The 11,141-nt window shown below is 42.7% G+C and overlaps 2 protein-coding genes across 3 annotated transcripts; both read left to right on the top strand.

Moving 5' to 3' along the window:
* Positions 1-976: 976 nt before the first annotated feature.
* On the top strand, positions 977-5,445 carry vsig8b (V-set and immunoglobulin domain containing 8b). 2 transcript variants are annotated; one of them, XM_005729593.1, is made up of 8 exons: positions 977-1,123; positions 1,399-1,478; positions 3,314-3,474; positions 3,603-3,801; positions 4,046-4,198; positions 4,314-4,436; positions 4,616-4,754; positions 4,843-5,445. In XM_005729593.1, exons 2-8 carry the CDS (start codon positions 1,406-1,408, stop codon positions 5,093-5,095), a joined length of 1,101 nt encoding a protein of 366 aa, XP_005729650.1. In that variant the 5' UTR covers positions 977-1,123; positions 1,399-1,405; the 3' UTR covers positions 5,096-5,445. The 2 variants fall into 2 exon arrangements, with proteins under 2 accessions (XP_005729650.1, XP_013765347.1); XM_013909893.1 differs by having other exon boundaries at positions 1,384-1,478.
* Positions 5,446-8,921: 3,476 nt separating this feature from the next.
* On the top strand, positions 8,922-9,894 carry tas2r202 (taste receptor, type 2, member 202). The gene has a single exon (XM_005729631.1). The coding sequence runs from the start codon at positions 8,922-8,924 to the stop codon at positions 9,858-9,860; it is 939 nt and encodes a 312-aa protein (XP_005729688.1). The 3' UTR covers positions 9,861-9,894.
* The last annotated feature ends 1,247 nt before the right edge of the window (positions 9,895-11,141 follow it).

Here is an 11,141-nt window from a genome sequence, read left to right as displayed (position 1 = left end):
TTGTGTATAAGGAACTTAGTGTGAGCCAACAGCTCAAGCTTTAGTCTAGAACATTTGGTTTCAGAAGGATTTTTTCGGTCTTAGAAGTCACTGAGGGTGGAAATTCCTAATATGGTCATTGCAGGCTGTGAGCACAGGACTGTGTACCTGCTGCTCAAACTTTCTGTTTACTAAGAGCATGCAATCAGAAGTAAGATGGCTCAAAGAAATGGGGAAAAAGCTAAAATAGCATTTATTTTTCAGATGGTGGATGAACTGAGGAGCACCGGGATAAGAAAAATAACACATTTATGAACTGAAAATCATAAAAGATACCACAGTTGAGACAGAAAAAGAAAAAAGGAATTGATTTCTGGCCTAAATCAAAACTTTGTGTTTTGGTAAATCATTCATAGCTGATAAGCCATTTCAACCTCACTAACAGCATGAACGGCAGTGGCAGCTGCCGCACTGCGCTTTGCCGCTCTGTCACGTTAAGTTGTCTTTTAGTCCGAAATCAGCATGGATCTCACTATGTGCCCTGTGTGGCAGAGCAACAAAAACCAGTCAGTGTATGTTCATGGGAGTGTCAGGAAGACGGGTTACACAAGGGCTGGCAACATTTTTTTCTGGCCCATTCGGTCTTAAACAAGTATCATAACTTTCCTCTTACCTTAAAAATAAGCATACCACAAAGAACTCTACAGCATGCAGCAGACTTATCATACCATAGTTTTAGGAAGAGAGAGAATTTGCATTGTTATGAAATAACAGATGATAGATGTGATAAATAGATGATAGATAAAACTGTGAAAAAAGCAAGAAAGTACATGTAGGTGTTTATTAAACTGTTTTCAGCCAAGACACACACAGAGACTGGAAACCTAAACTAGCAAAAGTCTCTTTTCACATTTTTTGATTATCTTTTATTCAAACAAGAAAAAATAAAAACAAGTATGAAGGGGCTTGGCGTGTTTCCAATTCTAGGAGTGGCCAACAGGTGCACTATGGACAGAGAGGGTGTGGCCATAGTTACTGCTCCTGAGTTTCACCCGAGGACAAAATAAGCCTGCTACACCTGTACTGTCACACCGGTTAGCCTTCAAGGACACACTTTTGTTGTGGATTGTGTCTTCACTTTAAGGTATGTCAGAGCTGTTATTTTTATTTCTTCCCTTTATAGCGTTTATCGATCAACATTTGATTTTCTTGGTAGTTTGTACAGACAAACACACACACACAAAATAAAGCGTCACGACTGAGTTCTCAGGTGATGTAAGTTTATAGATAAACAACTAAGCAAAAGTGATAAAGGCTCTGGGGGAGAGGTAAATGACGTCAGACATCTTTGCTTTTTGATGCCAAATACAAGCCTTTAGATTAAAACTCTTATTTTCCTGATAGTGTGTTTGCTCTCAGGTTGAAAATGGAGCCAGCATTCACGAGCATCAGGCTAAAGGTGGCTGTGCTGTTTCTGGTGACAATTCAGCTGAGAACAGGTGAGTGTGGGGTTTTTCTTTCTTTTTGATTACATCTAAGGAGTTTGTTTCAGGTTTCTGAGCATGTTGAGTCAGGGAACACAACGATCACCAGCAGAAGAGTTGTTTTTCTTAGGAATTCTGAACCTGAATCTGATTTGTGATCCACACAGCAGATACAGTTCACTGTAACTCAGCTGATGATCTGACCATTTCACGTGCTCAGTGAAGGGTGCGTTTGTAGTGGGGATGGCTGAGAAGCACCCTGCATATCATTCATACCTTAAATTATTGTGGCTTAGGGTCAAACAGCTATGTGCATTTGCAAAGCGCGACCCTGAGGGGTTTTATTGTGACCAGGGGAGTAATTAGCCTCGGGCCTCCATCCAAGCTGTCTGTATTAAATATAAGAGCAGCATAAAAATGCAAAAAAAATTAAAAAATTACATCAAGTACGCCCAGAAAAAACCCTCAAACCTCAACGTCCCCTTCATTATTCAGATAATGCTTCCTAATTAGACCAAAAGTTCACCGCCTTATATAAAGAGCCACGACTGATTCTTTCGGCTCTATCGTGACAATTTGAGGAAAGCACCTGGGCGTGTGCATTTCCATTCACAGGAGGAATAAACAACATTAATGATGGCAGTATTCCAACCATCATTTTATTTACGATGAGCGACATCCAGGGTTTAGCATTGTACGTGGCAATTCCTTTAAATTCCTCTGCATCATTGATGTAAACACTTCTACTTCTGCTTCTGCTGTTATGATGAGTCAAAAAATTATTCCAGAGAAGAAGTAGGGGTGAGCAGGAGGAAACGCACACAAAACAAAAACAAAAACTGTGAGGCACCTTTGTATTTGCCAATGAGGGGAGGGCACAGGGATGTGCATGTTTGTACTGAGCTCAGTGGCTGAACCTACTGGCAAGTTAGCTCAGTGGCCTCTTCACGTGGAAATCGCATCTTCTTTAGATCCCAGTGTTTTGCCCTTGGGGGGTGCTGGGAGTTGGGGAGGGCGGCTTTCACGGTGTAAACATTTGACTGACTAATTTGTTTTTTTCCACACTCACTTCATCACATCTGCCATTGTGTACGCTTTCATAAATACCCCTGACATCCTCTGCTTTGTTGTGGTGCCACTAAAGTGCATTCCGAGTGCTTTCAGAGGGTTATAGTGGATTTAATGATGAGCGATGTCAAAACAGAGGCTGATTTGATTTGAGCTCCATTTAGATATTTTCTGAAGGTTGGACACCGAACGAAGAGGGAGGGATGGCGAGAAGATAGAGTCGAACATTATCGAGATAAATAACTCTGATCTGTTGAAATGTGTCACCACGCTATCAGTGTTGACTCTGGCAACAGCTGAATAAAAATCTAAGGCCAAAAAGAGTGAGTTAGCGGGGAGTGTGTGTCAACTCAGAGACGGCTCGTAACTAGCTCACGTGTTCAGCTTTCATCATTATTTGCCGATATATTTCAGACAATTAATAAGCCTCCAGAGTTTAATAAGTTAAATTTAATATGCAACCCCAACCCTAAAATCAAAATAAACTTTTACTTTAATTCATGTCCAAGCCCTCAAAATCTTCAGTTTGACTTAAAAGGCCTATTAGTCTCACATCAGCACTTCTTCTCCTCCCTGAGACGGCACAGGAGCGCAGGCCCAGAGCTTGAATGCCATTAAGTGGGAGAAATATTAATACGTTTGAGAGCGAAATTCATTTTATTCTGTCTTCTTTCTGTCTCTTAACTTGGGTACACGACTGTAAGAATCCAATGGAGAAAGAAAGCCTTGTTCTAAGTTAGACGGAGCTTAATAGAATTTTTGGTTTCATCCCATGTTAACAGAGGCGATGCAGATAACATCCACGGGGCCGCAGACCATTCAGTATGCAACGGGAACGACTGTTAAACTGGGATGCACCTATACTCCAGCCGCAGCAGACACAGGACCGCTGGATATTGAGTGGTCCAACGTCAGTCCAGACATGACACAGAAGGACACAGTGGTATGTTGCATGTGTGATGACAGAGAGGAATTATAGAAAGACAGAGGAAATATTGCATTTAGGCTCAGTTAGCTGGAAAACCTGAATCAAAAAATAAGACATTACTCAGTGCAAATCTTGCCTCTCAGATCTTATCATATTCAGGTGGCCAGACCCACTACACGGACAACAGCGTCTCCAAAAGGTTCAGTTTCACAGGAAACCCCGACCAGGGAGATGCTTCGATCTCTATCACTGGTGTGACAGTCTCAGACACCGCCACATACCAGTGTAAAGTCAAGAAGCTCCCAGGCATTGACATGAGAAAAATCACACTGGTTGTGTTGGGTGAGGACAAATTGCTTTTTTTGTTTTGCTTCTTTTTTTTTTTAACCGGTCTAACTTGTTTCATTTCTCAGCCGTCTGCTTTTAAATGTGCTCATTCACATGGAATGCAAAGGCTCCTCCATTCTTTCTGTCTCAGTAGATTACCTCACTGCAGCCATACCCAGATGCTTCAGTGTTGAATCAGAGCATTGCACTAAAATAGTTTTTGTGCCATATGGGTTGTTTCTTTCTTTTTTTTCATTAGTTCCCCCATCAACGCCAAAGTGTTGGGTTGAAGGTGGTGAGGAGAAAGGAAGCACAGTCTCCCTCCGCTGCGTATCCCGTCAAGGATCCTCTCCCATCAGCTATGTGTGGACGAGAGAAAACGGAGCTGCAATTCCATCCACTGCTACTCAAAGTAAGCAACTTAGCACCAGGATGCCTTTTTCTAAGAATGCTCTTCTCTAAACACTAATGCGGCTGTGTTTGTGTAGGTAATGTGCTTGTACTCAGTGCTGTCTTCTTTCATTAAGACCAACAGAGTGGGGAGCTTCTGATAAAGAACCATACAGACAGCAACACTGGAACTTATGTCTGCGAGGCAGCAAACGCTGTGGGCAAAGGGCAGTGTAAATACGTACTGCGTGCATACAACCGTAAGTCTACAATATCATCATCTTATTTTCAGTTTAACAGCTCTGAACACTCATATCCTGAAGGTACCTTTTTTGACTTGCTTTTATGCAAAATCACATATAATCCTCTTGTTGGATTTGGAATTCAAGAAGGTGAGCTGCACACGTTTGATTTCTAAGCAATACATTGCCTCTTCCAGCTACCAATAAAGCAGGTGTGATAGCTGGCGCTGTGATAGGCGCTCTGCTGCTTCTGCTGCTCCTCCTGCTTCTCATCTGGCTTCTCATCTGCTGCTGCCACAAGCGTCGCTACCAGAAGGAGGTCGCGAATGAAATAAGGTATTTTATGGCCGTTTGAGGCATCTGTCAAACGATCTCAGATCGGTGTAGCAGCTTAACTGAGCCCTGCGTGACTCTGCTTTCCCAGGGAGGATGTGCAGGCCCCGGAGAGCAGGCCCCCGAGCAGGAACTCCAGTATGCACTCCAGCCGGCACTCCAGCCTCCGCTCGGTGATGGGATACCGCACTCACCACGGCGTCATCTACAGTTCCGTAAGGGGCAATCTGCCTACGGTCAATGAATCGGGCCCAATCTTCACAAATGGAAGCAATGGGTCGACCACAGGCGGGGAGATACCCGCTCACCTCACATATGACCCTAAATATGGATACGCCGTGTGACCACAAACCTCAAGCCTAACAGGCTCTTAATTTTATTTTTTGTGCTCAACTACACTTTGTGATTTAAAAAAAAAAAAAAGACTCAACACCTTTTAAATAATATTCTGTGTCTGAAGTATATAAGGGCCAAGAGTTGCAATAATATATACATGTTTTTTAAACCAGGGAACAATGGGAGTGTTTGCATAGCTACTGACTCATAAAATCCTACCCTCATGTGACATATTATATGTATCAGCTGACTTTCATGAAGCACTTTAGCACATCACTGCTAGTGTAAAACAAACAGAAGAACAGGTTTTCATAATCACAAATAAGATTTGCTTTGTTTATTTTTTAATTTTTAAAACTGTATGTAAAATGTATATAGCAAAGCAATTATTTTTTATTATGGTGCTTTTTTTCCTTCTTGTTATTTTTTTTTTTTTTTTCCGTTTTATTTTTTTAATTGGCAAGTCAAGGCGAACAACAAATGTAAATGGCATTCGGGTGTTTGTGTTGTCGGTCCACATGGGTCACATGTGTACAGATGTAACTTAATTAGAGAGATTAACGAATGAAGAATCCATTAAAATAAATATCTAGTGCAAAGTTCTTGTTTAAAAAAAACCTCAAAATCTTGGTCATTTAATATGCTCGATGTGTTCTCACAGCTTTCACAGTTGCTGCTATTTTCAGGGGTGTAAGTGGCTCGATAATTGGGGACACTTTAGAATAGTTAGCTTTACCTCTGACCCTCTTTATGGCAGTTTGCTTTCTGGTAAAAAAAAAATATAATAATTTGTAGAGCAAAACGAAGCAGAATTGCCTCGTTCATGTCCTGTGCAGGGATGCATGTCTGATCTTTTTGGGGAGGGGGTAGGAAGAAGGTAAACTAGCTCTTAGTCTAACTTTGGAGGTACTGACCTGCAGCTGACACCTTCAGTAAGCAGAGTCAGCACTGTGCCTGCAGCCCCACCTCTCTTTTGAAGAGAGGTGGGGCTGCAGGCACATCTCCTCCTGATCCCATCTTCAAAAGGTGCGTATATTGAATGAATACGAGCTGCTGGTAGTGGTGTGGCTTGGTCAGTAATTCTGTTTCCAGTCCCCTTCAGGGCAAGGGGCACCCCATCCCAACCCACCACACAGCTACACCAACAGACTGGCATAACACAGTGTTTAATGTGCCTCTGCTGTGCTTGACTTTGTCGTTTGTTTGCTTCCCAAGAAGACAAACACATCCTCTGTGGGTCCGTGTTAATGTCTGTGACTTTCTGTTTGCTCTAACCAGTATGTTTTCCCCCTTTCTTTCCCAGTAAATGCACATCCGTCAAGCTTTCTCATGTGCTCACACGTTAGCCTGTCCTTTGATCCATGCAAGAAGCAGGAAAACGGATACAATAATTAATTACAAATACTGTTCTGGAAGCCTTGTTGGAAAATCGCAGTCTTGCTTTGGAGGGCAGAAGTTTTAACAGGGTTGGCATAGTAAAAGAAATTGTATTATTATTATTTTTAGAAAAAAGAAAAGGTTACCACCGCAGTCTGCTTTCAAAGAGCTTTTGTATGGAAAACTGCTTTTAATGCTCTTGTGCAACAAAAAGGCAGAATCTGTCCTTGAAATTTGGCTTAAGGTGATTTTTTTTTTTATAAAGAAAAGTGTGACTGCAGACTGTTGGGAAAGCCATACTGTGTGCTTATGAAATCAGCATCTTGCTTGTTTTGACTGGATAAATGGAGTAAACAAGAAATCTAAATAGAGTTGAACTATAATTTAAGTCAGCACCTCATTAAAAAGAAAGTTGGGGTGCTCCACAGCACAAGCTAAAGTGATAAGGTGCTGCATGAGCACGGCTTGTGAAGGTGACTTAAAGGTGATTTGCTGTTCTTATCAGGTAAATGGGCGTGTGGGCGGTTTGGTGTTTGTAAATATGTGGCGGACAGCAGGAATAAGTATTTGCATGCGGCGCGTGTTGGATTGTGGTTTGTGGATTGGCTGTGCTGCTGTGCTGCACTGACAGACGTACAGTAAAGTCATTGGATATCAATATGCACTGCTCAAAAAAAAATGGAAGGACTTTTTAATCAGAGTGCAGCCTCAAGTCAATTAAACTTGTGGGATATTGATCTGGTCAGTTAAGTCGCAGAGGGGGTTGTTAATCAGTTTCAGCTGCTTTGTTGGTCATGAAATGAAACGAGAGGGGCAACAATGAGACAATACCCAAAACAGGAATTTTTCCCAGAACCAGTTTTACAGGTGGAGGCCACTGACATTTTTCCTTCCTCGTCTTTTCTGACTGTTTTTTCACTAGTTTTGAATTTGAAGTCAGTGTTATTATTGGCAGCATGAGGTGCCAAGGTTTGCTGTGTCTCCCAGCACAGTCTCAAGAGAATGGAGGAGACTCTTTGAGACAGCCAGTTACTTAAGGAGAGCTGGACGGGGTCATAAAAGGTTCTTCCCGTATCAGTAGGACTGGTATCTGGAGGAATAGCATGGGCACTGCCAGAGCTAAAAAATGGCCTCCAGCAGGCTGCTGGTGTGAATGTCTCTTACCAAACAACCAGAAATAGGCTTCATGATGCCCAGTACTGTGTAGCTCGATTGGAATTTCCCATAGAATCCCAGAATTGGCAGGTCCACCGCTGGCATCCTGTGCTTTTCACGAATGAGAGTAGGTTCACCCTGAGTACTTGTGACAGACGTGAAAAAGTCTTGATAAGTTGTGGAGAATGTTATGCTGCCTGTAACATCATTCAGCATTATTAGTTTAGTGATGGTTCAGTGATGGTTTGGGAAGGCATTTCAATCAGGGACATACAGACCTCTACAAGCTTGACAACAGCGCCCTAACTGCCTTTAGGTATCTGGATTAAAGTTCCTTCGGGTGATGTGATGACAGTATGCAGGCAGTTCTATGACAATGAAAGAATTGATACCCCTGAATGGATGTAAATCTCTGGGACATTGTGTTTTGGTCCATACAATGCTGCCAGGTTGCAGCTCAGACTGTCCAGAAGCTCATCGATTCCCATTGAGAGCTGATGTTTTCAAATTGTCCCTTTATTTATTTATTTTTTTGATCTGTGTATAATGAGCACATATCCTGTCCACCTCATGTCAATGCAAACCAGCTGTCGCCACTACCTGTGGTCAGGGATGATGCAAATCGTACCCAATGTGAAAATATAAATCCCCATGAAAAGAAAACTTAGATCCAAGACTTTCACCTTGCGTGTGCATCCTGCAGACAACTCCAGGCAAGGATTAATGCTTGAATAAACAAAACAAAACAAAGGATTCCTCAGCTGCTACCAAAGTTATTGAGCCAGACCGGGTATTGTCACGACTAACAGGCAAAGAGAACGTAAGCAGAAACCTTCAGTTGGATTCACGGCAATAAAAAACACAATATCTGACCCAGGTGAGCTTCGCTAGTGTAGGAATTTCCTACACTAATTACTCTAACCTTCTTACCTCACTTTTTCGCTTTGCATGTGACCACCTTAAATTTCAGAATTGGCATAAAATTCGAACATTGACCAAAGATTTTAATTGGGCCTGTTTGTATCTGTTTAATGAATTTCAAATGCTAAATGTGTGAATCTTTTCCTCGGGCCCTTCTGACAAGCTATGACTGATTCAATTCTGTGACAGAAATGAAGAATCATCTGATTTTGGAGTGTGTGTATATAATTTATTATTCCTCTTCCCCCCCTTCTTGTCATCTCTTTGAACGCAGTAAAACCAAAGCACTTCAGAAGCCCACACAGACTGCTGAGTGTTGCACGGAGACTTAAAGACTACGGTATCCTTGTTAAAGTTTACGGCACAGAAGAGTTTGGGGTTATGCTTGTGTTAATTAAATATCCCCTCTGGGTAATGACGGGTGTGCTGGGCATCACCACTGTCTTTTTTAATTCCTATATCTCTTTGATGAGTGTGTTGAACTACAAGGAGAAAAAGCAGTGGACGCCTTGTGAAACTATCACCATGGCTCTGTCGGTGGCCAGTATTGCTCACCAGATGACTTGCTACTTCTGGATGACCATGGATGAGGTGGACAGTAACTGCCAGATTGCCCAGATAGGCTACGCTATCCTGCTGGTGCTTACCTTCAGCTTCAAGTTCATCATCATGTGGAACAGCAGCTTTCTCACTTTCTACTACAGCACCAAACTGGTTCACGAACCCAACCACTGCTACACACACGCCCAAGATGTCATCGTCAAGCACGTGACCATAGCTGTGATTCTCATCCCTCTGTTTGGTTTTGGCACCTGTTTGCCAATGCTTGTGTTGTTTAACGCTGGCAACCCAGCAGCTGCTGGAAACGCGGTTGGCAACATCACCTACAAAGCAAATGGAGACTGTGGACTTGTATTCTCTGACACCACTTCTGTGAAGGTTTATCAAGTCATGTACTTGCTCCTCTCTGATGTATTTCCAGGGGTGGTCATGGTTAAATGCTGCATCTCCATCTCTGTTCACCTGGCCATCCATCTCCAGCACATGAAAGCTAGCACCAATGGAACCCACCCTCCAAAGCTGGGCACTCAGATAAGGGTCATCGAAATGGCTCTTGGTCTAGTGGCCAACTTCCTTGTCCTGCTCGTGGTTGACCTGTATGTCAACTACAAAATTGTGGCGCACCAAGAGAGCACCCTCTCTCTCACAATCTTTTTCACATCGCTCTACACGACCGTTGCTGCCGTGGTGCTCATCTACGGCAAGAGGACTCTTTGGAAAACGCTGATACATGATTTTAACTTCTGGCTTAGTGAATAACTGTATTTGTCTTGTCTGAAGGTGCCCGAACAAAAGACTCAAGCCAGCCTTCCTTCAAAAGTTAAAAACTGGGGGACAAAAAAAAGCCAATTTGCTTTCTGCTGGAGGTCTTTGTGCTGAAATCAATTGGTCATTGTCTGAACTTATTAAAAAACTTTGAAGTGTTCTTTTATCTTTTGTGCTAGCAATTTCAGTAATGACTACTGTCCTGCTGCATCACCATTAATTACAGTTTCTTGCATCAGAATGGGATTTTAGCTGTGCTGGCCACTTAGAGCTCTGCAAGTGAACGCACACCGGGGCCATATAACCAGCTGACCAGGCCAGTACCTATGAATATTAATATTTCAGTAGTACAAATAATAAGTTAGGCCTGTAAAACAGATCCCAAAGCATGCGTGCTTAGACATGATGTAACTCGGGGCCCATCTGAAAACCTTAAAAAATACATGTGACTGAGGTAAGAGTACAGAGCATATTAATAAAACAGGAATGTATGCAGAACCTGGCTTTAAGAGTTTTTCCCCCCTCACTCAGGTTGCAGATAGTTTAAGCTGCACACAGGGACTGGAGTAACCTGCACGTTAGCTGGAAGGATGCCAGGCCAAATCCCCGCACCATATGAGGGGGAAAAAACACAAACCCGATGAAGAGAAGCCCCCCCCAACATCCTCCTTTTTAGTATATGTGTTCGCTGGCCCTCGACAGAATCGTGTATACCTGCACTCGACAGCTCCCAGGTGTGACTTTATGTAGCTGTTGCTGAGAGTGTGGATATGAAGCTGGTGTTCCTGAAAAGTGCACTCATGCCCAGCAAACCTACTCTGAGTAAATAGAGGGGCTTTTTTATAAAAAGAAAAAAATAAAATAAAAAAATGCAGCAGACCTCCTTGCAATGCTACATTAGTTCACACCCTCTGGCACCACCTAGTGAGGTTCAAAGCAGAGATACAATAGTGCAGCTAATCCCACTACACACAGAGACTCGGGATCCCTCCAGCTGTTAAACGGACAAAGTAAGAAAGGGCGTATTATCCTTTGATGCAGGGGAGTTAAGTCGTACCAAGGCCTCCGCTTCCATTCCTGTCGTCTTCCCCTCTCCCTGTTGGAGGGAGCTGGATTCAACATAACAGGGGCAAGTTAGGTTAAAGATGAGGCCAAGAACAGCTCAATGCAATAAAAGGAACCAAAAAATAAAAGCGCTAATATGGCTACAAATGGCCATTTCTTCAGTGATTAACTGAAAGAAATGGCTACAGTTGTAGCTGCTCAAACTGGACC

Source organism: Pundamilia nyererei, unplaced genomic scaffold (genome assembly GCF_000239375.1).
Source record: "Pundamilia nyererei isolate P.nyererei 1_Seehausen unplaced genomic scaffold, PunNye1.0 scaffold00033, whole genome shotgun sequence".
Lineage (NCBI taxonomy): Eukaryota > Metazoa > Chordata > Actinopteri > Cichliformes > Cichlidae > Pundamilia > Pundamilia nyererei.
This window is presented reverse-complemented; position numbering and strand designations above follow the sequence as displayed.

Bases quoted from the DNA above. Each gene is read 5' to 3' on its own strand.
- vsig8b (XM_005729593.1), top strand. From the start codon at position 1,406: ATGGAGCCAGCATTCACGAGCATCAGGCTAAAGGTGGCTGTGCTGTTT. The intron at 1,479-3,313 runs GTGAGTGTGGGG...CCATGTTAACAG, and splicing joins GACAATTCAGCTGAGAACAG to AGGCGATGCAGATAACATCC. The intron at 3,802-4,045 runs GTGAGGACAAAT...TTTTTTCATTAG, and splicing joins AATCACACTGGTTGTGTTGG to TTCCCCCATCAACGCCAAAG.
- tas2r202 (XM_005729631.1), top strand. From the start codon at position 8,922: ATGCTTGTGTTAATTAAATATCCCCTCTGGGTAATGACGGGTGTGCTG.